This window comes from Chrysemys picta, chromosome 4 (genome assembly GCF_011386835.1).
Source record: "Chrysemys picta bellii isolate R12L10 chromosome 4, ASM1138683v2, whole genome shotgun sequence".
Taxonomy (NCBI): Eukaryota; Metazoa; Chordata; order Testudines; family Emydidae; genus Chrysemys; species Chrysemys picta.
In genome coordinates, this window is record NC_088794.1 from 83,205,336 (window position 1) to 83,231,346 (window position 26,011).

Sequence of the window (26,011 nt, forward strand, 5' to 3'; positions counted from 1 at the left end):
TAGAGGGTACTGTCCAGTACTAGATCTGAATCCAAGAACAGAGGAAGCAACGAATAGAACTAAGCAAACAGGCGCTGTCCTTTAGGGGAGAAACAGATAAAAGGACAGAAGCAGCAGGCATGTTGAAAAATGGGCCGTCAGCATAAAAGAAGACAGATAAATGTATGTCAGTGCAGATATGAATGCTGTACAAACAAGACTGTGCCCTAAGCTACTGCTGATCTCTAGCAAATTACTCTGACATCTGCCAATGCTGCAACAATCTAGCAAAATTATGGCCATTTTTATGGCAAAAAACGGATGATCCTCTGCTAATTTTTAGCCTTAATTCAGCCAGTGAACCAAAAATAGTACCTTTGAGTTGCCCGTTAAATGTCATGCTGAGAGAATGAAAGCAAAATTTACAGTATCGTAAAGTGACAATGACAAAAGCACAGGATTCACATACAGCTGCCACTCCATCCTGCTCTCAGCCTGTTGGGCACTCAGTGGAACAATAAATGAGATCAAGTGTCAATAATATGCTGACGAAACAGCTATGTGTGTCCTCATCTGGATCAGAAGATGCTGTCAGCCAGCTGCCTAAATGTCTGAAATGAATAAACAACTAGAGGAAACAGTTGTCTTAAAACTTAACCTAAGTAAGGTAAGAGGAAACACTTTGAAAAATCTTTAAGAAAACATGACCAACCCCTCAATCAAGAGTCAGACTGGTGCAAATCTTGAAGTCGCACTCTCTTCAGAATTATGCTTGGGCGAGCAAGTTCCAGAAATATATTTCTCCATCTCTGACTGACAAGATTACTGCACCCAACTCCTCAGGTACTAGGCCACAGTGATGCTTGGCTTTATTACTTCAAGGCTGGGATACCACAATGCTCCCTATGTGAGGCTGACAGAACCAACTGCAGATTGTGTCTACTATAGAGTGCAAGAGCTCATCATGCCCTCACCAGAGCACGCAGACTGGATCATATCACTCTGGTGGTCTGTTCTGGTTCCTTGTTCAATATCAATCCAATTTAAGGTGCTGGTCCTAAACTTCAAGGTCCTTACCGGGTTAGTGGCTGACTATCTTAGATACCCTATTTCTCTCTCCAGCACACAATGGGCATGATAAAACTGACATTCCTACTTGAATGAGACGCATTTAATTATTGTATTTGGTGTCTAATACCATAATTGGTGCACTAGAAACAGATCTTGCAGGAGTTTCCAGACCATTGAAATACCTACTCTGAGTTTTGGACTTTACTGGCTTTTGTACAGGTGTGGGCCCCAGTGGACAGAGCAAAATATTTTCAGCACATGATCTTCCCATCAGAGAATGCATCTCTTAACTCTTACAGTGTGCCAGCCCTACAGCCATAGACAACAAAGCCCTTTGGTTATCCACAAAACAATATAGAACAGGTAGCAGCAGTGCAAATTTCCCACAATGCCCCACACCACTACAAACGTCTCAGCCCATAGCCATGTCTCGTCTAGAGTTTTTGGTTATGCAGTAATTCCACTGCTGATTCCACAGAAGGGGTCTTATGGAAAAAAGTAGTATATGATTGTGTATATGATTTAAAGACTGTAAGTTAATGCATAGGCATAAGGGGGCTGAGATAAAGTTACACAGGCAACATTAATTCAAGTATTTCCTAACTTTAGATTAAGGTTGCAGAGTCAAACAATGTTCTTTTAATGTAGTTTTTAAACATATAATTTAAGTTTTTTAACACCTTAAAAACAAAAATGTCATCCTGTGGAACCATACTGACCCTACAGGAGGCTTGAGCATGATTGAGATCTTCAGTTCCACAGTGCAGTCTTCTACCATTTCTGCTAATGGAGTAACTGAGAGCAGCTGAAAGCTGTTATCTTCCATGTGGACCTGCCACTAGAGCCGTGGTGGGCAACCTGTGGCCCATCAGGGTAATCCACTGGTGGGCCATGAGACAGTTTGTTTACACTAACCGTCCGCAGGCACGGCCACCCGTAGCTCCCAGTGGCCGTGGTTCGCCGTTCGCGGTCAATGGGAGCTGTGGGAAGCGGCGGCCAGCACGTCCCTGCGGCCCGTGCCTCTTCCCGCAGTTCCCATTGGCCAGGAATTGCAAACCATGGCCACTGGGAGCTATGGGCAGCTGTGCCTGTGGACAGTCAATGTAAACATTGTCTCGCGGCCTGCCAGCGGATTACCCTGACGGGCTGCAGGTTGCCCACCACTGCACTAGAGGGATGGAGATACTTTGCAAGTGAGTTTCACAGCTATTTGCTAGACACTAAAGGAATACAGAGACTCTAGAATAATGAGTTCAATTCCATATTCTGCAGAATGCCCTCTAATGATCACAGACCTTTCTTCCCTTCTGGTCTCATCACCTCCAGGTTCCTATTTCCCCACCTCCTCCCCCATCCACCCACCCACCCACCCAACATTCCCCGCCCCTTTGAATTCAAATAAATCTGCTTCCTCCTCCTACTCCAGGTTGCCTGGGCATCAGCAACAGGAGCACAGGAGAGTTTCCCTGCTCTCAGGCCCTATGCTTGGTGCCACAGCAGCTCCTGGCAGTTGCAAGGAGCAATTGCTGGGAAAGTCCTTCTCAGCCATTACAGCACCAGGGTGGATGATGCAGAGTCCAGTCCAATCACATGAAGCTTTGAGATTTAGCTGCCAAGCTAACGAGTCTCTAGGCATATACAAACTACAGTTTTTCAGGGGCTTATAACTTGGTGTGACAAAGTTCCTCCTCTATCTTGGTGGGTCCTGCACTTATTGGCGGATTTTCTTGCCTCAGAGATTCACCATGTGGGTTGGGGAACAGCCCAGAGACCTTCCCCTCTGGAAGAACCCACAGTCCAGGTCAATTGGGAGGTTTGGGGGGAACCTGGGCCCGCCCTCTACTCCGAATTCCAACCCAGGGCCCTGTGGACTGCAGCTGTCTATAGTGCCTCCTGTAACAGCTGCATGACAGCTACAACTCCCTGGGCTACTTCCCCATGGCCTCCTCCAAACACCTTCCTTATTCTCACCACAGGACCTTCCTCCTGGTGTCTGATAACGCTTGTGCTCCTCAGTCCTCCAGCAGCACACCCTCTCACTCTCAGCTCCTTGTGCCTCTTGCTCCCAGCTCCTCACACTCACACCACAAACTGAAGTGAGCTCCTTTTTAAAACCCAGGTGCCCTGATTAGCCTGCCTTGATTGATTCTAGCAGCTTCTTCTTAATTGGCTCCAGGTGTCCTAATTAGCCTGCCTGCCTTAACTGGTTCTAGCAGGTTCCTGATTACTCTAGTGCAGCCCCTGCTCTGGTCACTCAGGGAACAGAAAACTACTCATCCAGTGACCAGTATATTTGCCCTCTACCAGACTCCTGTACCCCACTGGTTTAGGTCTGTCACATTGGCTAGAACTTCTCAATGAAACAATTTTAAGAATTTCTTTAAAATCTTGCAAACTGAAGAACCATTTTAGCTGGAAAAAAAACCCAAAACAAAAAAGCTTTGCTAGTGTAAAACTGAGTCTGATCCCAGTACATTCCATGTTTTGCGAAAAGCAAACACAGCGAGCAGGATTTGAAAAAGAAATGTGCACAAGTGAAGACTTCCATCCCAATTGTCAAGCAGGTAAAACTTCCAGAGCATGTGATGGAAAGAACCCAATAGATCTTAAACACCCAGTCCTGTGTTCCCACACAGCTCTGACACACATTATACTTAACTTCACACCTCTGCTATTCAATTTCTGTGCCCGCGCTCTTTACCAGTGCACCTCTGTCAATTCACCTCAATCCTGACTGGCACAACTCAACTCAATCTCTCCAAAATATTAAACCCAGGCTCACTGTAAACAGAAGATGGACACTGCAATGTAATCTACACAGGCTGCATGTTAAAGCAATTCAGGAATGTGGTACTTTTATATGGAATACATTACTCCGGAGTTCCACAAACTATGCAGGATGACAGTTGGCTTTTAGGTGCAATTTAAGATGTTGGCTTTCGTTTATGAATCCCTAACGAGTTGGATCCTGATAATGTTAGTCTCCTCTCCTCCCATTTGATACTGTGGCTGTTGAGATCATCTGAGGCAACAGAACTAACACCCCAGCTTAATTGTGAGAGGGATGAAGGCTTGTTGCTTCTGTTGTAATCGAGAGGGGCAGAACTGTAGAATTCTATTCCCCTGTTAGCTTACAAAAGCTGGAATCTGATTACCTTCAGGTCAAGTTGCAAGGCTTATTTGTTCTCCCAGGCTTTTCCAGTGTCAGGGTGGAGAGTATCTGCATAAGGTGATGGGAGAGCTTTCTGAGGGATTCAATAGAATTTGGAGTGCTGTTTCTCTTGGACTTTGCTCTCAGGAGTTGTTAAAATAATGTAAAATTAGAACATGTGCCCAGGGCATCGGTTTATAGAGCATGGCTGTGATTTTTAAATAGAATAAAAGTAAATGTTAAGCAGTATTTCCTTTGTCACAAACTCTGTCAGCACACTGGCAATATGGATGATTACTGATTCTTTATCTGTAATGTACTTGTTTTAAATTACAAAGCAAAGAATAGAAGCTTTAATGGGTGCTTATTTAAAAAATACTTTTTCTATTACAGACTTGCCAAGCTGCCAACAATCTTTTACCCAACCGAATATGAATACAGCAGCCACTAGTCAGCACCGAGTGTGCTATGACTATTATAAAACATCTTAATTGAGGCCGTGGTTTTATTTTACATGCTCTCAGAAGCAGGTACAGAGCAATATAATAGCCTTATTGCAAATCCCAAAGATAACTTGTAAAAATGAGTCAACAATTCGTAAAACTAGATGATGAGATAAACATTTAAAAAAAGAAATGGCAGTTTTATTGTGCCTCCCATTTATTTTTTATATCTTGGACTGATTACAAAGAAAGTGCAGGGCAGAAGGCAATAAATGCAGCACTGCTCAAGTGTAGTGCAGCATGTGTCATACTGCCACATGAAATCTTGCTTGCAAAATTCATTCAAATTGGTCAGGACATGGACACTCGTATTGACTGAAAACTAACTGAAAGACTGAAGGATTATGATTAACAGTCAAGGTCAGCAAAGAGGCATTTAGTGGGGCCACAGAGAATGGGGTTAGGTCCTGCTATACTTAACATCTTCATTAATGATCTGGGAAATGGAAAAAACAGATTATTAGTGAAATTAGCAGCTTCTGTTAAACTGAAAGGAGCAGCAAACACCAGTGCAGGGGGAAAAAACCCACAAAAAGGCCCTAGAGGTTAAAAATACAGGCAGAAAATAAAATGAAATTCAACCTGGATAAATGCAGCTAATCCATCTGGGGAAAATAATCCAACACAGAGCTATTCAGATGGAGGAAGAGAACTGGGGAGCAGTAATGCTGAGAGTGAACAGCAAATAGGACAGAATTTTGCAATGCAGTAGAGTGGCAAAAAAACAAAAAACAAAAAAACCAACAAAAAACAGAACGATGTCAATTTTGGATTGTATCTACTAAGCCTAACATCCAAGAGAAAGGAGGAAATATTACCTTTATATGGTTCTTGTGAGACCACACCTAGCACATTACATAAACTCAAATACTAGAAAGACATTGACATGTGGAGAGAATTCAGAAGAGCAAGAAAAGTAAGTATGAGGCTGGAGGATTAAGTTACAAGGAAAGATTAAGGGAATAACAATTTATTGCTTTACTAAACAATGACTAAGAGCAGGAGAAAATAAGTGTCTACAAGTACTTGAAGGGTGTAAACACCAAGGAAGGAGAAGACGTGTTTAAAACTAGTTCAAGGGGATACAAATTGGAGGAATGGAACTGAAGAGGAAAACAGATTGACTATTAGGCAATATTTCTTAAAAGTCAGAATTAGTCGGCTGAGGAACAGTCCCCACAGAAAGGGAGGGAAGCCCCATCTATTGGGATTTTATAGCCTATCTAGAGAATAGGCTTTAAGGAACAATCCTGGCCTGGCTCCTTGTAGGAATGGATGAGATGTGAACTAAGAGGACTATTCCACCTTTAACTTTTATGATGTGGTACAAGAGGACCCTGGGAAGTGACACACCCATCTATGGCAGTGAAACTTGGGTAGGTCAGAGGGATCCTCAAACAGCTGAAGATGGAAAACATTTTAGTACTAGTGAGAAGTGCAGTCATCACGCTAGACACTGCTGCTTATCACATCCATATTCAGGCCTCTACCGCAGCTGACCATTAGATGATCTGTGCTGGGATGTCCCTCTCTCTGCAGTTTGGAGACTGACCACAGAGTTATGAAGCAGAGCCAAGCAATTTATCCCAATAGAGAGGCGGAGTGTCTCCCCTGCATTCTTACAGAGGGACGTCTCAGAGCAACTCTCACACTCTGGGAAAGCACTGCCAAAATCAGAGATAACATTCAGAGGAAAACGCTATTTGTGGCTTTGTAGCATTGGTCACAGAACAGCATTATGGAAGCTATTCCACTGTGTAAAGCTACCACCATTCAAAATGAAAAGGTTCAAAACCTTAGCCAGTCAGGCATACCCACTAATCCACACTGCTTCGCAGCCACAGTTCACTATTTGGGACACCTACTTGGTAATTACTGATAAAAAAAAGACATACATTAGCCGTAGGCATATTTCAGAGATGTAAAGATGCAGTGTGGTGCTCCTGTGGTAATGGAAAATGCCATGACACTGTCCTCAAGTGTATAGGAATTAACTCCAGTATCCCGTCCAGATTTAAATTCTAATTATTACATCATTCTGCCTCCTTAGCATTCCTTCTGCAGTTTCAACTAGGCATGGTTTTCATCCTCACTGCCTACCTTAAATGTTATGTAGCACCGCTACTGAACAGCTGCCATGTTTTACAGTAGAAGTGGTTACATTTCAGTGGTGATTGATGGGATCACTGTGCCCATTTTGTTAAATTTGCCCATTGTTTTGGGAGGAGATAAACGGACTCTACAAATATCAGACTTATAGGGTTGACACAGCTCATCCACACCAGCTCAAGCACTTGTGTTAAGTTAGATAGCAAACATCCACTCAGAGTGCAACAAGAGTGCATTTATTTGGTATAAGCATTGCACTGATGTGGTAAGCACCATGCTCAGCCTTCAGACGGGATACTAAACTGAACTCTCGTCCTTTCCCAATCACTGGTGGCTGCTCTCCAGGTAGACGTTAGGCACTTTTCAAACACAGTTGACAATCCCAATACCCCAGCAGAGAGACTCCTTCAACTCCTTAGTGAAACCAATTCTAACACCCCAGGCTGGGTGCAAGATATTTATAAGCAAACCATGGCTGCCACACATGCTGACCTGGCAGTAGTAATGTTCATATTTGGGATGCTCCAAGTATGGGGCATGCTACAGACAGAAAACTGCTGCATGGTTGATGTCAGGCTTCAAGCCATAGTAAACTTTCACAATTCTGTTCCATTTAGGTCCATCACTGTGGTATGCAAGTACCTAGTAGATTTTTAATCACTCAATGGGATGGGAACTTTTGACCCTTAGCCTCATAAGCCAGCAACCACAGCATTGAGCCACAGAGCCAGCTAAACAAGACACCAACACAGAAACAAAGTGCTGTATGAGCAGACGAATACTCACCCTCATGGATGTTTCTCCACCATGTGGCTGCTGCAGCCTGAAGACCTGAGCCACCATGTGTTCTGTGGAAGGGTGCAGTAGGATGCGTCGGGAAGCCAGTCCCACCATCACGTACCTGCCCATTGGAGACAGGCTCACGGAAATGGCATTGGGGCCTGGGGATAGAACATAACAGGTGACATTTCCCTTGAGGGATTGCAGAGCCACTGGCCCTTGTCCTCATTAATTGTCTACTCCCTCATGTGCCTTATAATTCACTATGTAATGAGCTCACGCTGCAGTGTCCACTGAACTAGGAGAGCCCTACCAATGCCAGTTAGAACTCTGCTAGGAGATTCCTCACAGCCGTGCCCTCCCATTAGCAACTAGCCAGGATTTCAGCAACTGGAGCTTCACCACAGCGGTGCCACATCATTGCCTGGTCAGATCATCAATTATGTGATCTTCCTTAGAGCAGTGACATGCTACTTCATTGTGATCTTCAGATCAGGGCATTTCAATGCCAAGAGTATGCTCCTGAAATAACGGTTCTGAGATCTCTCCCATTCCATCCCCCGATGCATTCTTACCAAATCTTTTTGTGTATAGCATCTCGCCCAGGTTGTGAGGTGCCAGAGAATACACAGCCAGTATGCCTTCATCAGGAAAGCCCCGCTGACTGCTGGGAATGAAGGCTGCCAGGAGCTGCCCATCTGCAGAGATATCGCAGCTAGCATCATTGTAAATCTTGCAGTTCTGAACAAGCACATTCACAGAAGCTGCAAAGGAAAAGGAAAGAAAGGAACAGGGGTTAAAGAAGTAAAGTTGCAGTTGGGAAGAACTGAGGCTCAAGCCTAGTGCCAGAGATAGGGATCTTCCATGTAAAAGGGCTACAGATTTTTGGTCTCCTTAAAAAGGTCCCACAGTATTTACAGCCCTACTGGAATACAATCTATTCCAAAATGGAGAACAGACATTTTGAGGAATCTTCAGCCTTAAGCAGAGAACCAAGGACGATTACATGCTATCAAACCACTTTCTTCATCCTTAGACCACACTTTGCTAAAGATGGCGTAGTTTAGAACAGGAGTTTAGAACTGTGGACCTTTGAACACTTGAGGTCCACAGAGAGGTGGCTGTTCACAGGGTTCTTGTTTCCAGCTGCTAAAAAGGCATTAAAATATTTATTGTCTTTAGCTACTCTCCTGATATTTTTCCCATGTTAGCAACTGCTGTAGTTGCCACAATGATTTTTGTGTTCATGAATGGGAGACGAGTAGGGGACCCAGACAATGGATTCTGAAGAGAGATGTCAATGAGAATCTGCCTGTTAATCTGTAGTGTATGCTGAAAATCTAAGAATCATTATTTTAGGGTAATTAGAATACATAGGTCAAACACACAGACATCTTAAAAGAGCTCAGAGTTCAACAGAGTTGCCAGCCTAAAGCTATATTCCCTTTAATTGCTCCAGTAAACAGGAGATAAAGGGTAAACACTCCTCACGCCAGATAAGAAAGCCCACTTTTGGTGTGAGCATGCCAAATCCTCCCTAGATATGGCTAGCAAGAAAGGGCAATTTTCGCTGTCAGAGCATTCTCCTCTGGCCAGTCCAAACACCTCATCTCCAACCCATTATTCGACTACTCCAAAGCAAAAAATAAAACAGAAAAAATGCATTGTATGCTATTGTATTTGAGAAACAGTCCGAGATAGATGAGGCAGCATGGTCCAGTAGACAAGACACTGCACTAGACCAGGGTTCTGCTCCTGACTTGATGTGTAAATTTGTGCTACTCACTTCCCCTCCACTGTGCCTGTATAGCCTCCCACCATAATCATTTGTCTGTCTTGTATATTTTGGTTGATGGCTCTAGGCACTAAAATAATAACAGATTATTATAATGCATACTCAAGGGGCAGAGAGAAGTTTACCCATGCAGCTTAAACATTAGCACTTCGGGATTTCTGAGGGTTTAACTGTGCAATATTCTCAATAAAGTCTGTGCCAGAATTACATAGGCTCTTTTTACAAAGAAAATTAAGAACCACCTTCACTTTCCAGGACTTTGAAACTCAGTGGATTACAAAGCATTTGCAATATTAGTGTGTTTAAACTCCATGTTGTGGAACTGTTTTTATAAAAAGCAATGGAACATACTGTTCCACTCCTTAGCTGAAGGCCCCAAGTGCACAGGGGCCTTCCCACAACCCCTTCAGATCTTACATAGTCTGCAGAAGGACTCAATATATTTGGCTACAACTACACATAGGTGCACCAAATGCTTCCTCAGCTGGACAACCAATGAGTTTAGTAAAAAGAAATCTGCTGGGCATGCATGCTATGTAATTTTGAAAGGCCCAAACTCAAATCAAGCCCAATTTTCTCTGTTCCTAAGGTATTTTTTCTGAAGGCTGGTCCCTGCCCAATTTCAAATTTCAACTCCTGCTATTTCATCTAAAAAACTGATCAAAAATAGCTACAAGAATTAATAATAGACAAATTAATTCCACTCCCCACAAAAAATACTCTTCTTGTACTTAAAATGGCTGAACCATTTTGCTCAACCTTGGATGACACCAAGTAAGGTGAGTTTAGCTTAACAAAGAGAAGGTTCAGGGGTGACAATCACAGTCTATAAGTATAAACCTGGGGACAAATATTTGGCTCTTCAGTCTAGCAGAGGAAGGTACAACAACAGGGGTCGGCTACCTTTCAGAAGCGGTGTGCCGAGTCTTCATTTATTCACTCTAATTTAAGATTTCGCGTGCCAGTAATACGTGTTAGCATTTTTAGAAGGTCTCTTTCTATGTCTATAATATATAACTAAACTATTGTTGTATGTAAAGTAAATAAGGTTTTTAAAATGTTTAAGAAGCTTCATTTAAAATTAAATTAAAATGCAGAGCCCCCGGACCAGTGGCCAGGACCCGGGCAGTGTGAGTGCCACTGAAAATCAGCTCGCGTGCCGCCTTCGGCACCCGTGCCATAGGTTGCCTACCCCTGGTATAACACGATCCAATGGCTGGAAGCTGAAGCTAGACAAATTCAGACTGGAAATACGGTGTTAATTTTTAATGATGAGAGTAATTAACCATTGGAACAGTTTACCAAGGGGATGGTGGATTTTCCAACACTGACAATTTTTAAATCAAGATTGGATTTTTTTTTTTTTTAAAAAAAAAAAAGCTCTGCTGTAGGAATTATTTTGGGAAAGTTCTATGGCCTGTGTTATATAGGAGGACAACCTAGAATAGATGATCACAACAGTCACTTTTGCCCTTGGAATCCAGGAGTTTCATCCCATAAAAGTGAAAGTGTCAGAATATGATGATACTGAAAACAAGGGGTTCCAACAGAAACTGGTCAACAACCGTAACTATAGAGGTCTGCTTCTGTAAAAAAGCTCCATAAGTGTACAAGACACTACAAAATATATACAGTTGCGCAAAAGAGGACAAAACACCAATTCCAGGGAGCTTACAGTCTAAAGATGCACGAGTGGATACAGTACAGAACAGAATCTCTAGAGATCATTCCATCTGGAATGCTTTGCAAAATTCAGAAGTTTGCAGGAGGAAAAGAAATGGCAATTTACAAACTAGCCTGAGACAGTGCCAATTTGAGGTGTTATTAGAAAGTAAAGTGTGAGCCTGGTAGTTGTATCAGTCCATAAGAGGAGAGCAGGGCAAGGGAGTAGAGACAAAGCAGCAGCACACATTATATGGAGTATCTGAAGAGACATCTGCAGAGCATTGTTCCTTTTTAAATTTGCTGCATATAGTGAAGCCCTCTTAGCAAGACAGATTGTTAGCTTCCCTGCCAGAAGTGAGCCATCTACCCAACTTGATGTGCGCCTGGAATATGAGAACATCACAGATGCCAGCTGTACTGTACATGGAGAGCATCCTGCATTTCAATCTTTTCAGATCTTATTCACACTGACTTTGTGAAGGTGCTTCTCTTGCCCAGTTTACATATGGTCAGGGCAGAGGTAGCACTGCCATTCAGGGTTGAGAGATGCCAGGTTGCCAGGAAGGAAAAAGTCTTGACTTAAGTGGGGATCTCAGCAACCATCAGCAGGTTTTTGGTACAAGCAGTTACTCTCAAAGAATAGGGATTTCAGGACTTTCCAAGTCATGGTGGGTGGAGCTCTCTATTCACCTTACAAGATTCTAGGTAGTTACTCTTTGGGACCTGCTCTATAGGAATAGCCAGTACAGATGATTTTAGAAAAAAGTTTGCTATTTCAGTAAAAATCATCGTGACAAGGCTGCCCTTTCATCTCCTGTTTTCTTTCACATTTTTAATGCAGCCACTGGGCTGACAGAACAGATCAAAAGAGACATCAGACAACAAATTAAGCTGTTGTGCCAACTTGGAGTACATTACACCTACAGCACAATTATGCTCAGAACCAAGGAAGGCTTGGAATGCCAGCAAGAGAAGTGTTCTGTTTGCTATGGGTATCACAGGTAATAGTAGCAGCCAGAATACTCAGCCCATTCCCAGCCGCCCTCAGTGTTCATCTTCCTCATGGGCTGCTTCATGGGCTATATATTGTTTCTCATAGACTTTATTTATTATAATTTCTCATGCCGCACACTGGTGTGGGAGAGGACTTACAAATCAGTGGGTACTGATTGTCTCCCATCTTGAGACATGGCCAATGTTACATAGGAGAATGGATTTCTGGCTTGTGACTAAGTGAGGTGGAACAAGACCAGTTTGCCCAAGGTAGTTAGAAATCAAAATATTGAGCACTCAGCAGCATAAGAAAAAAGACTAAATTTAAAAGGGTGATGAGCAAGAGATTTATGTTCAAAGTTTCACCTACTTTAATTTATATAATCTGGAGAGGAGTATTCAAAATTTTCTAATCAATTTACTGTACATCATTACCTTGTTGCTGAGAAAATATAAGCAACACTCACTAGAAGAAAACAACAAATGGGCAGTGTTGGCTCTGCTTCTGCCACCAAACCAACTTCCCAGTCCACTGCTGACATGGTGACTATCATTAAGGATATGTTTTAGTCACGGAGGCCACAGACTGTGGTGTTAACGGACCTCCGTGACTTCTTGAGCTTCAGCCCCCACCACAGCAGCTGCAGCTAGAGCTGCCAGCAGCAGGGGCTAGAGTGGTCTCCCCCTGCAGCTGCCAGAGCTGTCTCCTCTCTCCCCCACGGCCAGAGCTATCCAGGGCCGGAGCTATCCACACCCCCCCTCTCCCCGCCAAATGGGCACAGCTGACTGCAGCCAGGGCTGGAGCTGTCCCCACCATCACGGGCAGAGCTGTCAGCAGCTGCAGCCGGAGCTGCCCCCCCCCCCCCCCGCCCCCAGCAACCGGACCTGTCATCCTACTCCCCTCCCTGTCAGCCAGTAGACAGGGCTGAAGCTGTCCTCCCCCACTCCAGAGGCCAAGACTGGGGCTGGGGCTGTCAATTCCCCCAAGCAGTCAGCCCCTCTTCCCCCTGGTTATTTATAGTAAAAGTCATGGACAAGTTGAGGGCTTCCATTAATTTTTGTTTATTACCCATGACCTGTCCGTGACTTTTGCTAAAAATATCCATGACAAAATCTTAACCTTAACAATCATGGCTCTGCCACAAGGAAAACAAAGAATAATGTTCATTTTGGGACACTTTAAAAACAAAGGTTGGGGGGAGGGAGAGAAGAAATAAAAGCTTATTAGTAAAATGGAAAAAAAGACAAATCAGTAGGGAACGAGATAGGATTTTACAGTCTTTACTCTAGCTGGTTATAGGGTGCCCATCTCTGCAGTGTCCGAGGCTTCTCAAAAGAATGTGTGTCTGTCTCTCTCTCACACATTATCTCCCACACCCATCCTCAGCTTTCAGTAATACCTGCTGTTGAGATGAATTCTGAATCATATCAACTCGGAGCCTGGCTTGATTCTCTGACAGGGTGCTCCTGCCACACAATTGAGGTCACAAATAATGTAACTAATCAACAAGACCATTGCCACCCCCAGCTCAAAAGTGTCCACTTCAATGAAAGACACACCCTCATTTCAAACTCATCTTCCCCTCCTTTATTTGTGGCAGGAAGTGCTGCTTCGAGATGGCTGTTGGCCACATCACCTTCCTTTTGATCGCAATCCCAAATTTGGGATGTATCATTGTGTCAGCCTTAAATCCCAAACCACTTTTGCTTTCCAGGATTTACTTAGACACATCAACATCTTCTTGCAAATGGACAAGTTTCACCTTAAACCATGGCTTCTCAGGTAGCGATGGGAATTGATCAGGAGTGAAGCTATAAAACAGGGCCACACTGAGTCACATTCTCAGGGATTCAATTTCTTAGCATAAGCTTGTCCAGAGACAACCTCTTTTCCCCTGGCATTCTCTGTGATGCATTAAGCTTCATGGCATCGTCCCATGAATTCCATGCCTTAAGTGTTAGAATAGCTGCCTATGCATTGGGAAATAGTTGGATGAAGAACGTTTTATCTAACCACATTTTGTTAATGACATCCTCTTCCAGATTCACATCTCACGTGAAAGATGGCATCTCCAATAGCACAATACCCCCAGCACCATGACAGGGCACGGGTTCAGTACTGACACAAAGGAAAGAACACTGCTACAGAATGCCTTATCACTACCTCTGCAACATATTCCTTGAAGGTGTCCCATTCAAGTACTAACAAGATCACAGTTCAATGTAATTAGGCTACAGGCCATTCCATGACAGGCAGGCCTGATGCACTAGAAATACAGAAACACAGCAGAAGAGGAGGTAAGCCTGTCTACATCAAGGCACACCAGTTCAACTAAACTGATTTAGGTGATGTCTACACTACCAGTTCTGTCAGCAAAACTCATGTCACTCAGGAGTGTAAACGCACACCCTAGAGCGACGTAAGTTACACCAACATAAGCACCAGTGCGGAGAGCCCTATGTCGGGGGGGGGGAGGGAGAGGGCTTCTCCCGCTGATGTAGCTACCGCTGCTCACTAGGGATAGTTTAATTATGTCAATGGGAGAACTCTCTCCCATTGGCATAGACTGGCTAAATGGGAGATCTTACAGCAGCACAGCTACATCAGTACAGCTGTGCTGCTGTCAGCTCTCTAGTGTAGACATAGTCTTAGGGAAACCAGTGTAAGTCTGTATATAGACACGCTTATATCGGTTTAAAATGGTCTTTTTGGTTTAGCTTAATCCTGCAAAAAACACACCCCCAAAATTAACTTAAACTGAACCAAGCCACTCAAACCAAAATACAAGTATCTGCACACAAACTTTCATCAGTTTCACTAACACCAGTTGAAAAACACACCTCTAATGAATATGGTGCAGGCTTGCATGTAGACAAAGGCAAAGTTAAAAAGACCAAAACCCTGTGTGGACATGCTTATTTCAATTTAATCCCTCCTCATATTGCTTTAGCATCTGTCAGGAAATTTACAGGTACAAGCTAACCCAGTATAGAGGGCTTCAAGAGATATAAAAGTATGTCCCACAGAGGTACAGTTTGCAAGCTGATTTTGGTTCAATTGGTGTAACGTGTGAGATTAATCAGGACCTTGGCAAAGAAGTGAAAGTGAGGGGAAAGGAACGGCTCAGGGTCACATCAGTAGGGCCCTTCCAAATTCAAGGCCATGAAAAATGCATCACGGACCATGAAATCTGGTCTCCCCACCATGAAATCTGGTCTTGTGTGCTTTTACCCAATACTATACAGATTTCACAGGGGAGACCTTAGACCATCCCATGCTTTTCTGCACATTGGTCTACCCACATTTGCCATCCTAGCCTGTCAACTATCCTTCTCTCCAAACCTTCCCATTTCACATTGAGGTGCTTGATGTCGTTCAGAACTGTTCGTTTCCATGTTATTCATGGTCTTCCTCTCTTTCTTCTTGCGTTTTCTGGCTTCCATTCGAGGGTGGTATTTGGTAAGGGTTCTTTTTCCATTCTCAGCACATGTCCCAGCCACTGGGGTCTTCTTTTGCAGATTATTTATGAGAGGGTGCCTTGTCCAATAATTTTTCTGACTTTTTCATTCATCTTCCTATCTCCATATGTTATTCCCAATATCCTTCTCAGACGTTTGTAATGAAATGCATCCAGATTTTGCGTTTCTTTCTTGGTAAGTTGCCATGTCTCACTGCTATACGTTGTGATGGCGATAACAATTGCTTTGTACACGTTCAGTTTTGTCTTGAGGGAGATGTTTTTGAGTTGCCAGATGTTTTTGAGACTTCCAAATGCAGCGTTTGCCTTCCAGATTCTTCTTATTTCCTCGGAAATGGTACCATATTGGCTGATGGTACTTCCAAGATATGTAAAATTGTCCACCTTCTGCAGTTTCTCTTCTTCCACTTTGATTTCTGTCCCTGTAGTCCCCATTAACATGGCTTTACATTTCTTTGCACAGGGTAGACCAGCGTTACTCAAATTTGGGATCCTGACCCAAAAGGGAATTGCAGAGGGATCGCAAGGTTATTTCGGGGTGCGTGTGTGTATGTGTGTCACGGTACTGCCACCCTTCTGCGCTGCTTTCAGAGCTGGGTGGCTAGAGAGCAGTGGCTGTTGGCCAGGTGCCCAGCTTTGAAGGCAGCACCCCGCCAGCAGCAGCCCAGAAGTAAGGGTCACAATACCATACCATGCCACCCTTACTTCTGCGCTGCTGCCTTCAGAGCTGGGTGGCCAGAGAGTGGCGGCTGCTGACTGAGGGCCCAGCTCTGCAGGCAGCAGCGCAGAAGTAAAATTGGCAATACCATACCATGACATCCGTACTCTGCCTTCAGAGCTGGGTCCCCGGCCAGCAGCCGCCACTCTCCAGCTGCCCAGCTGTGAAGGCAGTGCCGCCGCCAGCAGCAGCAGCACAGAAGTAAGAGTAGCAGTACAGCAACCCCCCCACCACAATAACCTTGTGACCCCCCCCCCCAACTCCTTTTTGGGTCAGGATCCCTACAATTACAACACTGTGAAATTTCAGATTTAAATGGCTGAAATCATGAAATTTATGATTTTTAAAATCCTAGGACCGTTAAATTGACCAAAATGGACTGTAAATTTGCTAGGGCCCTACACATCAGGGTTCAGTAACAGACAATCATAGCTCAGGAGTTACTGATTCCCAGTGGTGTTCTCTTTCCTCTGTGCTTCAGTATAAGGTCTCAGGTTTCAAGTGCAGCTCTGGAGTAATTCTGGCCACTGAACCAACAAGAGCAGGCGTCCATGAACCACATGTTGCAAACCATTTCTGTAAGATGTTGCAAACCATTCTGTAAAGTGCCAGAGCTGGGTACAGTGAGTGAGGAGTTGGAAGGAAAGGGAGAACAAAATACCTAAACATTTTAAAATTAAAATAAATATAGGCAAGCAGGCCTGGAGACAGGCTCTGGCCAGGCACAGAGTAGGGATGGGCACAACACAGGCTTGCAGCAGGGACCGAGGCTGCAGACAGACAGAGAGAGGATGGGCATGATGGCAACAGAAGACAGAAATATTCAAGTCCAATAATCTGCTAGTTATAAATGATCTCTGAATGGAAGTGTCCTAGCAGGGGAGAGGGAGGAGTTTGAAATATTGATGCCTCGAGGAGCAGATGGTTCTGCCTTTCTATGGGACTCCATAAATTATAAACAAACACCCTGCACAAAAATTTAACAGCAGCCTGCTCCAGGGCAACCAGATGAGCCCAGAAGAGCTATTAGCAGCTGAAACACTTTTCAAATCCATTAAAAGCATGTGGAGAAGCCCAGAGGATTTTAAATCAGCAGCGTTTCCTCCTCTCTGATCGCAGCTTTATCCTTGTGCCAGGGTCTCTGACTAGAGAGGGAATACGTCTTGTGGTCAACAAGGCAGAGACCTGCCCTTGGGCACAGGTCTGCTCCTCAGGTTAAAAAACTGATTAGTACTACAAATTAATCCAATCACTGACATCTGGTACCGTGCTCACAACGCCTGAGAAGATGCTACCTGCTACTCCCAAAGAGATACAATGCCCCTTAGACAAACAAGATTCCATGTAATTACCTTTTTCCATGCAAAATTAAGAAGCAACTTTTGGAAATGGGCCTCTCATTTCCAGCAAGGGTGTAATCCGTGAAACACCATCCTATGGATTTCTATGGGAGGGGCAAGAGACAGAGAAAAGGAAGCAGGGCAACACTCCCTCTAAGCACGGGACCACCAGCACTCTTATCTCTATATATACAGTAGCTGCCTTTATTCCTGGGATAGGCTCCACATACTTATCTGTGAAAGAAGAGGGCTCCTTAAAACAGAATCCATGCCCCTCCAAGCAACATCGAGTCACTGAAGGCTGCACTCTGCTGCACAGAAATACACTACAACAGTGTTTCTCAATGACCAGTCCATGGACTGGCACTCGCCCCTAAGATCTCCCTGACATAGTTTAGGAAGGCAGCAACTGGTCTCTGGTATCAAAAAGGTTGAGAAAAACAGATCTACATCTCAGTTGTTTCATGGGTAAGGAGGGTGGCTTGGCGGGGGAGAGGGGGGGGGGAAGAGGGGAGAGAAAAGTCCAGTGATAATGTTTTCATCCTCCACCTCCAGCCAGACAGTGGATGTGGCTCTCTTCGAGATCCCAAACACCATAAATCCCAAGGGTCATTGGAAGCTACAGTTACAATTCCAATCACGTATGGTATGCAAGAGACCAAGTACTTACGCCAAACTCTAACCCAGCTGGGTGCTACCAGCATACCACCCAGTCAGCCCTTCCACTCCATGCAGCTCTCCTGCACTCATGAGAATTTTCGCTGATTTGAGGAGATACCCACAGAAACTGATCCATGCAAAGAACCCTAGATGCAGTCAACAAGGTGTATGTGGGCAAAACAAAGTGGTAAGAGCACCCTACATGATTCCAACAAGCCTATTTAATGGCTCCAGTTAAAGTGACAATCACATCAGGAAATCCAGTGTGCTGGACTGGACCTTTGGGAATTCCTAGAATTTCTGGTGCTAATGGGGCTCGATGGGTGAGGGGACCTGCAAGGAGGCATTAGTTCCCTTCCCAGCTTACCATTGCTGATTTCAGGCAGGTCAAACTTGGTGAAGTCCCACCACTGGAGCCGGTAGGTGGTATTGGCAATGTTGCTGGCCACAGCTGACTGTCCATCTCCAATCACAGCCCCTGGGGGGAAGGAGGAAACAATTAGTAACTAGACATTTTTGCTTTCCCTAACAGATGATCTGAAAAATCACAGTATAGGAGATGAATCAACAAATGTTTTCAGTGCCCAATGCACAAAGGCCTGTGGTTTCCTAAACAAAAGTAACGAAGCAACATTTACAGAAATGGCAACAGGTCACAAACCTCTGAGCAGAGGAAATGGAGAAAAAGTCCTTCTGGGGAAGGAAGATGGTTAACAGCAAATATTTGCCCAAACACAAAGGAGGTTTCATTTATTCCTACCTACTCTCATTTATTCATTTTAGATTTATCTTAATTTATTGACACCATCACAAGGTGCATGTCATTGACTCCCAAATTCCTATGCAATTTGGAAAACAGGAAAATGTATGCTAAGAAACAAAAAGCTATGGCCTTTAAATGGCTCTCATCAGAATCAATTTGTTCCTGTATGAATAGCCGCTTTTGTGGGGCGTATTCCCCATTTCCACTCTTACCTCCCACCCCTGGAGGGACTATTTGACTGCAATATCTACCCCTATTAATGGGACATATATTTATGAAAAATCCAAGAACCAATATTTGAGCTGATCCTTGGGGAGTCACTCCCGCAAAGGAAAGATCAGAGGACAGGACAGGACAGAAAGATACGTTCCAAGCAGTCACAGAATGGCAAACTCATATGATCCCTTTGTATTAATCCATGACCTTCCCTTCCCTTTGCCTTTCCTATTAATTTTATGTGCCATGTTTGTCTCAGGTAGGTGTAAGCTTTTCTGGGCAAAGAATCTCTCGCTCAAGCCCCATATAAAGTTATGGTGCTATATAAATAGCACAGTGCTCATTATGCTAAAATGCAGGTGAACTTGATGACTAGGCTGGGCAGAATTCAATTTTTTAATATTATTTTCATGCATGATATTAATGTTTATTCATAAGCTTTTTTTTAAGATTTTTATTCGTTTACATTTTCACAGTTGAATGAAATTGGGGGGAGGAAGATTAACATCACATGTCTAAATATACAGAGTAAATATCCTTAAGTCAAACTAATAAGTTCTCAAGCAGCATTTTTCTTACTTTGTCTATCTGTAAACTTAGATCATCATCAATGGAAATATTTTTTCATCATTTGTGTGTATATGGCGACATGGACGTTGATCGACATTTATCAACAAAAATGTAATCCTGCCACATCTATTTCTGACTGACTTATGCTGTTGAGTCACATTTGTGCCCGTCCTGGCCCTTTAAAATGACACCTGTGTATGCAGTGTTGTTGTAACCTCACAGAGGTGGTTCTTTGGTAAGTCACGTTTTATTAGATATGGAACAGCCTCAGCACTGAGAGAAACTTAGAAAACCACCTCCTATTTCTTAATTCACTCTGATCTCTGGCTGGCAGGGGGGAAGAGAGGCTCAATATAGCTGTCTGCTTAGTTCTCTTCTCTCTCTAGCTGTTCTGTTCTGGCTGGTCATACCTACTGCCACACAGGCAGCCAGAAACTCAAATTCCCCCTTGCTGGAGCTAGGTGCCATTTCCAACTCCAGCAAGCCCTACCACAAAGCTCAGACAATGGACCAGAGCATTAGGTTAAGAGAATGCCCTGGAAACTTGTATCTACAAGAGATGTGGCCAGAAAATAAAATTCTAAGCACACTAGTTTGGGAACAAAGGAATCACCCTGGCAGATCAAAATGGAGTAGCTCAGTGGGATTGCACTCAACTCCTGGGGAGGTGGAGGAGAAGAGAGACAGTACCCACACAGCAACAATGTATCTGAGGGGTTGGGAATAATCAGAGATTTCATAGTCCTGCATATACAATGCCACTTTCTTCAAATGCAAGCTGGCCCAGTGCTATGGACACACAGGTGTGCACACAGACAAAAGCCCAAGGTAAAAGAATTTGGTCATGGAAAGGAAGACAAGCCAAATGAGGGAGAGTGCAGACCCCAGCCTTTAAGGGAATTTGTTTAGCTGGAGCATTCTTGGCACTAACGGTGAAACCATTAGACTGTTAGTAGCCAAGTTCTTCCAGAAAGTCTGCACAGGATGCTGCAGCAGCCATATTAGACAAGATGGAATTTCTTGGACAATTCAGGTTTTGATTTGTGCCAGACAGACCAACAGCCCTGGCAGATGGCTAGGAGTTTGCTAGGCACCCGTTGGCACAATGGCATGCAAGGTGATCAGGCCAAGCTTCTTATTAGATTCTTTCATTCTCCCTTCACTCCTACCTTATCAAATCCTAGCAGAAAGCTCAGGGCAGCAAAATAAAGATGGTCTGAAAACACACTGAGCAAGGCTTATGCTCTGTCTACAAATAAAAGAGAGATGAGAACAAGGGCGAAGAGCAAATTCAAGAACAATCCTGACGAACAAAGAGGAAGACACTGAAAAAGCGGCTGCTGGTCCCCTTTATATAGATAAGCTGTCCTAGGCCCTGGTTTGTGGTTCCAGTGAAAGCTCTGAAAATATGCCCAGGATGAGATTTCTGAGAAGTCAGAGCTTTATATTGTGTATTCAGTTATGACAGGCCTCCAGCGACTGACAGCCCTCCATTGTGCTCCCCTTGGCCTCTCTATCTGCCTCTTTCACAAACACTCACAGACTGCTTGGAAAGCAGAATTGAGAACATTTTCTATCACTGTATAAATGCCCAGTGCTTTCCCCCTATATCCCCCCCACACGCACAGGGCTCCTCTGAGAATGACGACGGTAAATGACATTCAGTATGCTAATAAAACTACCCTGCACCCAAGAGTTAATACCCATCAGCCAGCCCAGTATCTGGGGAAGGGAAAGGGAGACAGATCGGCAAGTTTAAACTCCATACTCTTAGGTCTGCTGCTTTCAAGCCTGCCTTGAGCAAGCAACTGCAGCTTCCTCTGGTGCGGTCCCTGAGCAAGGAGAGAAGAAAAGGAAACTGAAGTCTCTGTACAAAAGGCACAGTGATGGAACCAGCAGGGTGGGAGAAGTAACGGAAATGATCATGATTAGGTTACAGTAATTGCCCTATAAGACTCGGTCACAAAAGGGTTTCTCTTCTACAGAGATACTGCAGCCAGTAAAGGAAGCAGACATACCACGCAGGACACCTACTCCTGTATCAGCCTAGCTGCAGTAAGACACAAGCCTTTCCTGGCTTCTGAGGAGGGCCTTTACATGCCCTTTGGCTCCCAAAGAGAAACCTAACAAGCCCCCCAGTAATGCCACAAACAGCAGTATCCCTTCCCAAATCCATGCACCACTTTGTATGAATGAGTCTTCTTAGTGTATGTAAAACATGCCTCGGGATGACCAGGATTCACCACCGAAATCTGTCCGCTGGTTTGATTATTAGCTTCACTGGCCCAGGGACTGACGGGGAGCACAACATGAACGCTGATCAGTGCTCCCCTATGAGTGAATGAAAGTGGGAGCGCACTTCTGTCCACAAAGCCCTGCCTATCAGCTGCACTCTCAACCCCGGGATAAAAAACCTTTCCAGTGTTCTTAACCTTGTACTCTTTGCTAGGCCTGGCATACTGTACAGATGCTATTTCCCCCTCAGTAAAAATGGCATATCTGTTTGTTGGCTTTATGACACAGTTGTATCTATTGCTACAAACACTGATCGATAGCAAGCCATTAACAAATGTTTCCTGAAATTTTCCTCAAGACCTTCTGGTTCTGCCCAGGGCTCTTTCCAAAGGATAATGGTGTCCATTACCCCCTTTGCTTTTTTGTCCTGGGGTGCCAGACCCTCTCTCAAGGGGTAAAAAGCAGATCCTCCTCTGTTGTTCCAAGAAAGGGTGAAAGCAGCCCTCTGCCCCTTCACCCACATGGCAGCCCCCTACACAAAAACACACACAGAGCCTGGCAGAAGCTAATACAATAGATGGGTGTTACTGCCACAGCTAGCCTAAACTAGAAAATGTCATCCATAGGCAGAGAGGAGTGGGCAAAGTCACCAAATCTAGAAGGGGTCTGCTGTGTATGGATGTCCATGGGCAAAAGGGTTCTGGTCACTTCTCAAAGGATACAAAGCAGTTCACCCCACGTTAATGTCTATTCTGCAATTTACATGCTTCCATTAAGCAATTACCTGCATTTACAGTAATTATGTAATTGAGAAGTGTAATTATTAAATTACATCTAGTTACATGTAATCAATGTCATTCAGTTTTGTCTCTCAAATCCAGCCAGAAATTTCACACATACATGCACCATCCTACAATAAAGACAATTAATAGAAAACAAATCTTGGACTCTCAGTAAAAGGGGAGAGGGGGCGAAATATACTTCCATGTGTGCCCCTCATTACCCAGGGCCCACACAGCACTGCTCCAACTATTTCAATTGGTCTCTCCGATAGAAGAGGAGTCAGAAAGGTGAACAATTTAGGAAGAAAGCTAAAATTCCCTCTCCCATTACTCAGCAGAGTTTCTTCACAACAAAAAGCATCTGGGACTTGCTCTCACTGCTGGCTTTGCCAAACCAGGTACAATACTAACCCAGGAAGGTGCTGCTGTCTCTTAAGCCCTGATGCAGCCTGGAGACAATGAAGGTACATCCACACAGGGATAAAAAAAATCTGGGGCTGGAAAGGTCAGCCGACTCAGGCTTGCAGAGCATGGGCTCCATGCTGAAAAACTGCCATGTAAATGTCTGGGTTTGGGCTCAGGCTGGAGCCCGAGCTCTGAGACCGTCCTCCCTGGCAGGGTCTCAGAGCTCGGGCTCCAGCCCAACCATCTACACAGTAATTTTTAGCTCCACAGCCCAAGTCAGCTGACCTGAGCCAGCTGCGGCCATGATGCAGGTTTTTTTCCCCTGTGCAGACGTATCCTAAGAACACTTCAGCTTCTTTCGTAGATTCCAAGGCCAGAAGGGGCTATTGTGATCATCTAGTCTAACATCCCACATAACACAGGTCAGAAAATTTCCCCAAAATAATTTCTAAAGCATAGCTTTAAGAAAACAGCCAGTCTTGATTTAAACATTGCCAGTTATGGAGAATCCACCACGATCCTTGGTAAACTGTTCCAGTGGTTAATTACCCTCACTGTTAAAAAGTTACATCTTATTTCCAGTCTGAATTGGTCTAGTATCAGTGTCCAGCCATTGGATCATGTTATAACTTTCTCCGCTAGATTAAAGAACTCATTATCAAATATTTGTTCCCCATGTAAGTACTTGTATAGTAATCAAGTCACCTTACCCCCCTCTTTGTTAAGATAAATAGATTGAGCTCCTGGAGTCTATCCTAAAAGGCAGGTTTTCTAATCCTTTAATCATTCTCATGGATCTTCTCTGAACCTTCTCAAATTAATCAACATCCTTCTTGAATTGTGGACACCAGACTGGACACAGCGTTCCAGCAGTGATCACACCAGTGCCAAATGCAGAGGTACAATAACCTCTCTTCTCTTAGTGAGACAAGGTGGGTGAGGCAATATCTTTTATTGGACCAACTTCTGTTGGTGAGAGAGAAAAGCTATTGGTCTTACACAGAGCTCTTCTTCAGGTCCAGGAAACTAACTCATAGTGTCACTGCTAAATACAAGGTGGGACTGTTTAGCATAAGTTGTTAACACATATTTCAAGGGACGATTCAAGGTGAACTACTCATAACTCCCATTTATGCAGTCAGGGATTACATTAGCCCGTCCTGCTACAGCATCGCACTGGGAGCTCATGTTTAGCTGATTATCCACCATAAGCCCCAAAATCTTTTTCAGAGTCACTGCATCCCAGGGTAGAGTTCCCCATCCTCTAAGCATGGCCTACATTCTTTGTTCCTAGATGTTTATATTTCCATTTAGTTGTATTAAAACACAGTTTGCTTTCGCCCAGCTTACCAAGCAATCCAGATCGCTCTGTATCAGTGACTTGTCCTTCCCCAATTTTTGTGTAATCTGAAAACTATCAGTGATTATTTTATGTCTTCTTCTAGGTCACTGATAAAAATGTTAAATAGCATAGGCCCAAGAACTGATCCCTAGGGGACCCCCACAAGAAGCACACCCACTTGATGACAGTTCCCTGTTTACAAGTCTTAAGTCTGGACAGTAGCAGATCAACTCTTCCAGGAAACAGTTCTCACCAGTCACTTGACAGATTGTTCTGATTTCTGGAGCTTCCTTTGTTTGGTGGAATCACAAGTGACTGGAGCAGGTACCCAAGAGTCTTGGGCTTGTCATCACCATGAGCAAAACGACCTTTTTCTACAAAGATGTAGATTTCACAATACTGAAATCTGAAGTGAAGGGCAATTGAAATGCAGTGAACGTGGGTTTGATTGGCAGCTTTCCTGCGTCTGTCTATCACTGGGTAATAAGCACTAGGTGATGGCAGAAATGAAGATAAAGGCTTTCAGCATCTCCCCCTCCCCCAGTCTCTACCCGCCCCCACTCAGCACATGACGAGAGAGTTATAAAAGAAACATCTGCCTTTTAACAAAGGTCTGGTTAAAAACTTTCCTTACATGCCACCTCCATATGACAATTAACCACCCATCAGCCTTATCCACTCAGACGGTCCGATTCATCTCAGACATGTGGAGGAATCAACTGCTCATTTGTGAATCAAGCCATGCAAGCCCAATATCGGAGTGCAGAGAGGGGCCCAGGAAGAAACATCACAGAGCTTGTCTTTAGAGCACTCTAATGTTCCTTCACTGAAGAGCAGGGTACTTGCTCTATTTCCAGACTCTCACTGGATGAGTTGGTAATATTCTCACCATCTTTATACAAGTCTTGCTGCTTAAGTGTCAGAAATGGGGAGCAGCCTTCTCCCTTGCTGTACATCAATGAAGCCAATAAGAACATCTAACAGAAGCAATAGTTCAAGTTCTTCCAGAGCTTGGCATAAGAGTAAATCCCTTATTCAGAACCACAGTTGGCCTATAAGATGCTAGAAACTTAGGGCCGCATTTACAAAGGTCCTATGTGCCTAAAGATGCAGATAGGGATTTTGAAAATCCCACTAGATACCTAAGTAGGTTAGGTGCCTGACTCCCATTGAAAAAGTGCTTAGACACTTTGTCAATCCCACTAGGCATTTATTTGCATCTTTAGGTGCCTAAACACCTGTGAAAATTTGGTCCTTGGCCCCCATGTAAAATCCCATAAGTCTGTGTGTTGCTTATGGACAACGAAACTCTCCTTTGGAGCTGCCCACCAGTCTCTACATTTACAACCGGGGCTCAGCATACTACTGACACTGGGTTCTACACCTCACTAGCCTTTGTTGTTAGTTCTAGACATAGCGCAGACCAACAGCCAGGTGGCCTGCAACACTGGACAC

At 44.1% G+C, this 26,011-nt stretch overlaps 1 protein-coding gene across 3 annotated transcripts in view; it reads right to left on the reverse strand.

Annotated features, from left to right (window-relative positions):
• Nucleotides 1-26,011, reverse strand: part of AMBRA1 (autophagy and beclin 1 regulator 1) — a 202,012-nt gene that overhangs the window by 58,484 nt on the left and 117,517 nt on the right. For all 3 annotated transcript variants that reach the window (XM_005302264.4, XM_005302262.4, XM_065595136.1), the window contains exons 12-14: nt 18,611-18,721; nt 8,169-8,357; nt 7,600-7,754 (exon numbers count right to left, since the gene is read on the reverse strand). In XM_005302264.4, coding sequence (XP_005302321.1) covers nt 7,600-7,754; nt 8,169-8,357; nt 18,611-18,721 — 455 coding nt within the window. The remainder of the gene's footprint in view (nt 1-7,599; nt 7,755-8,168; nt 8,358-18,610; nt 18,722-26,011) is intronic.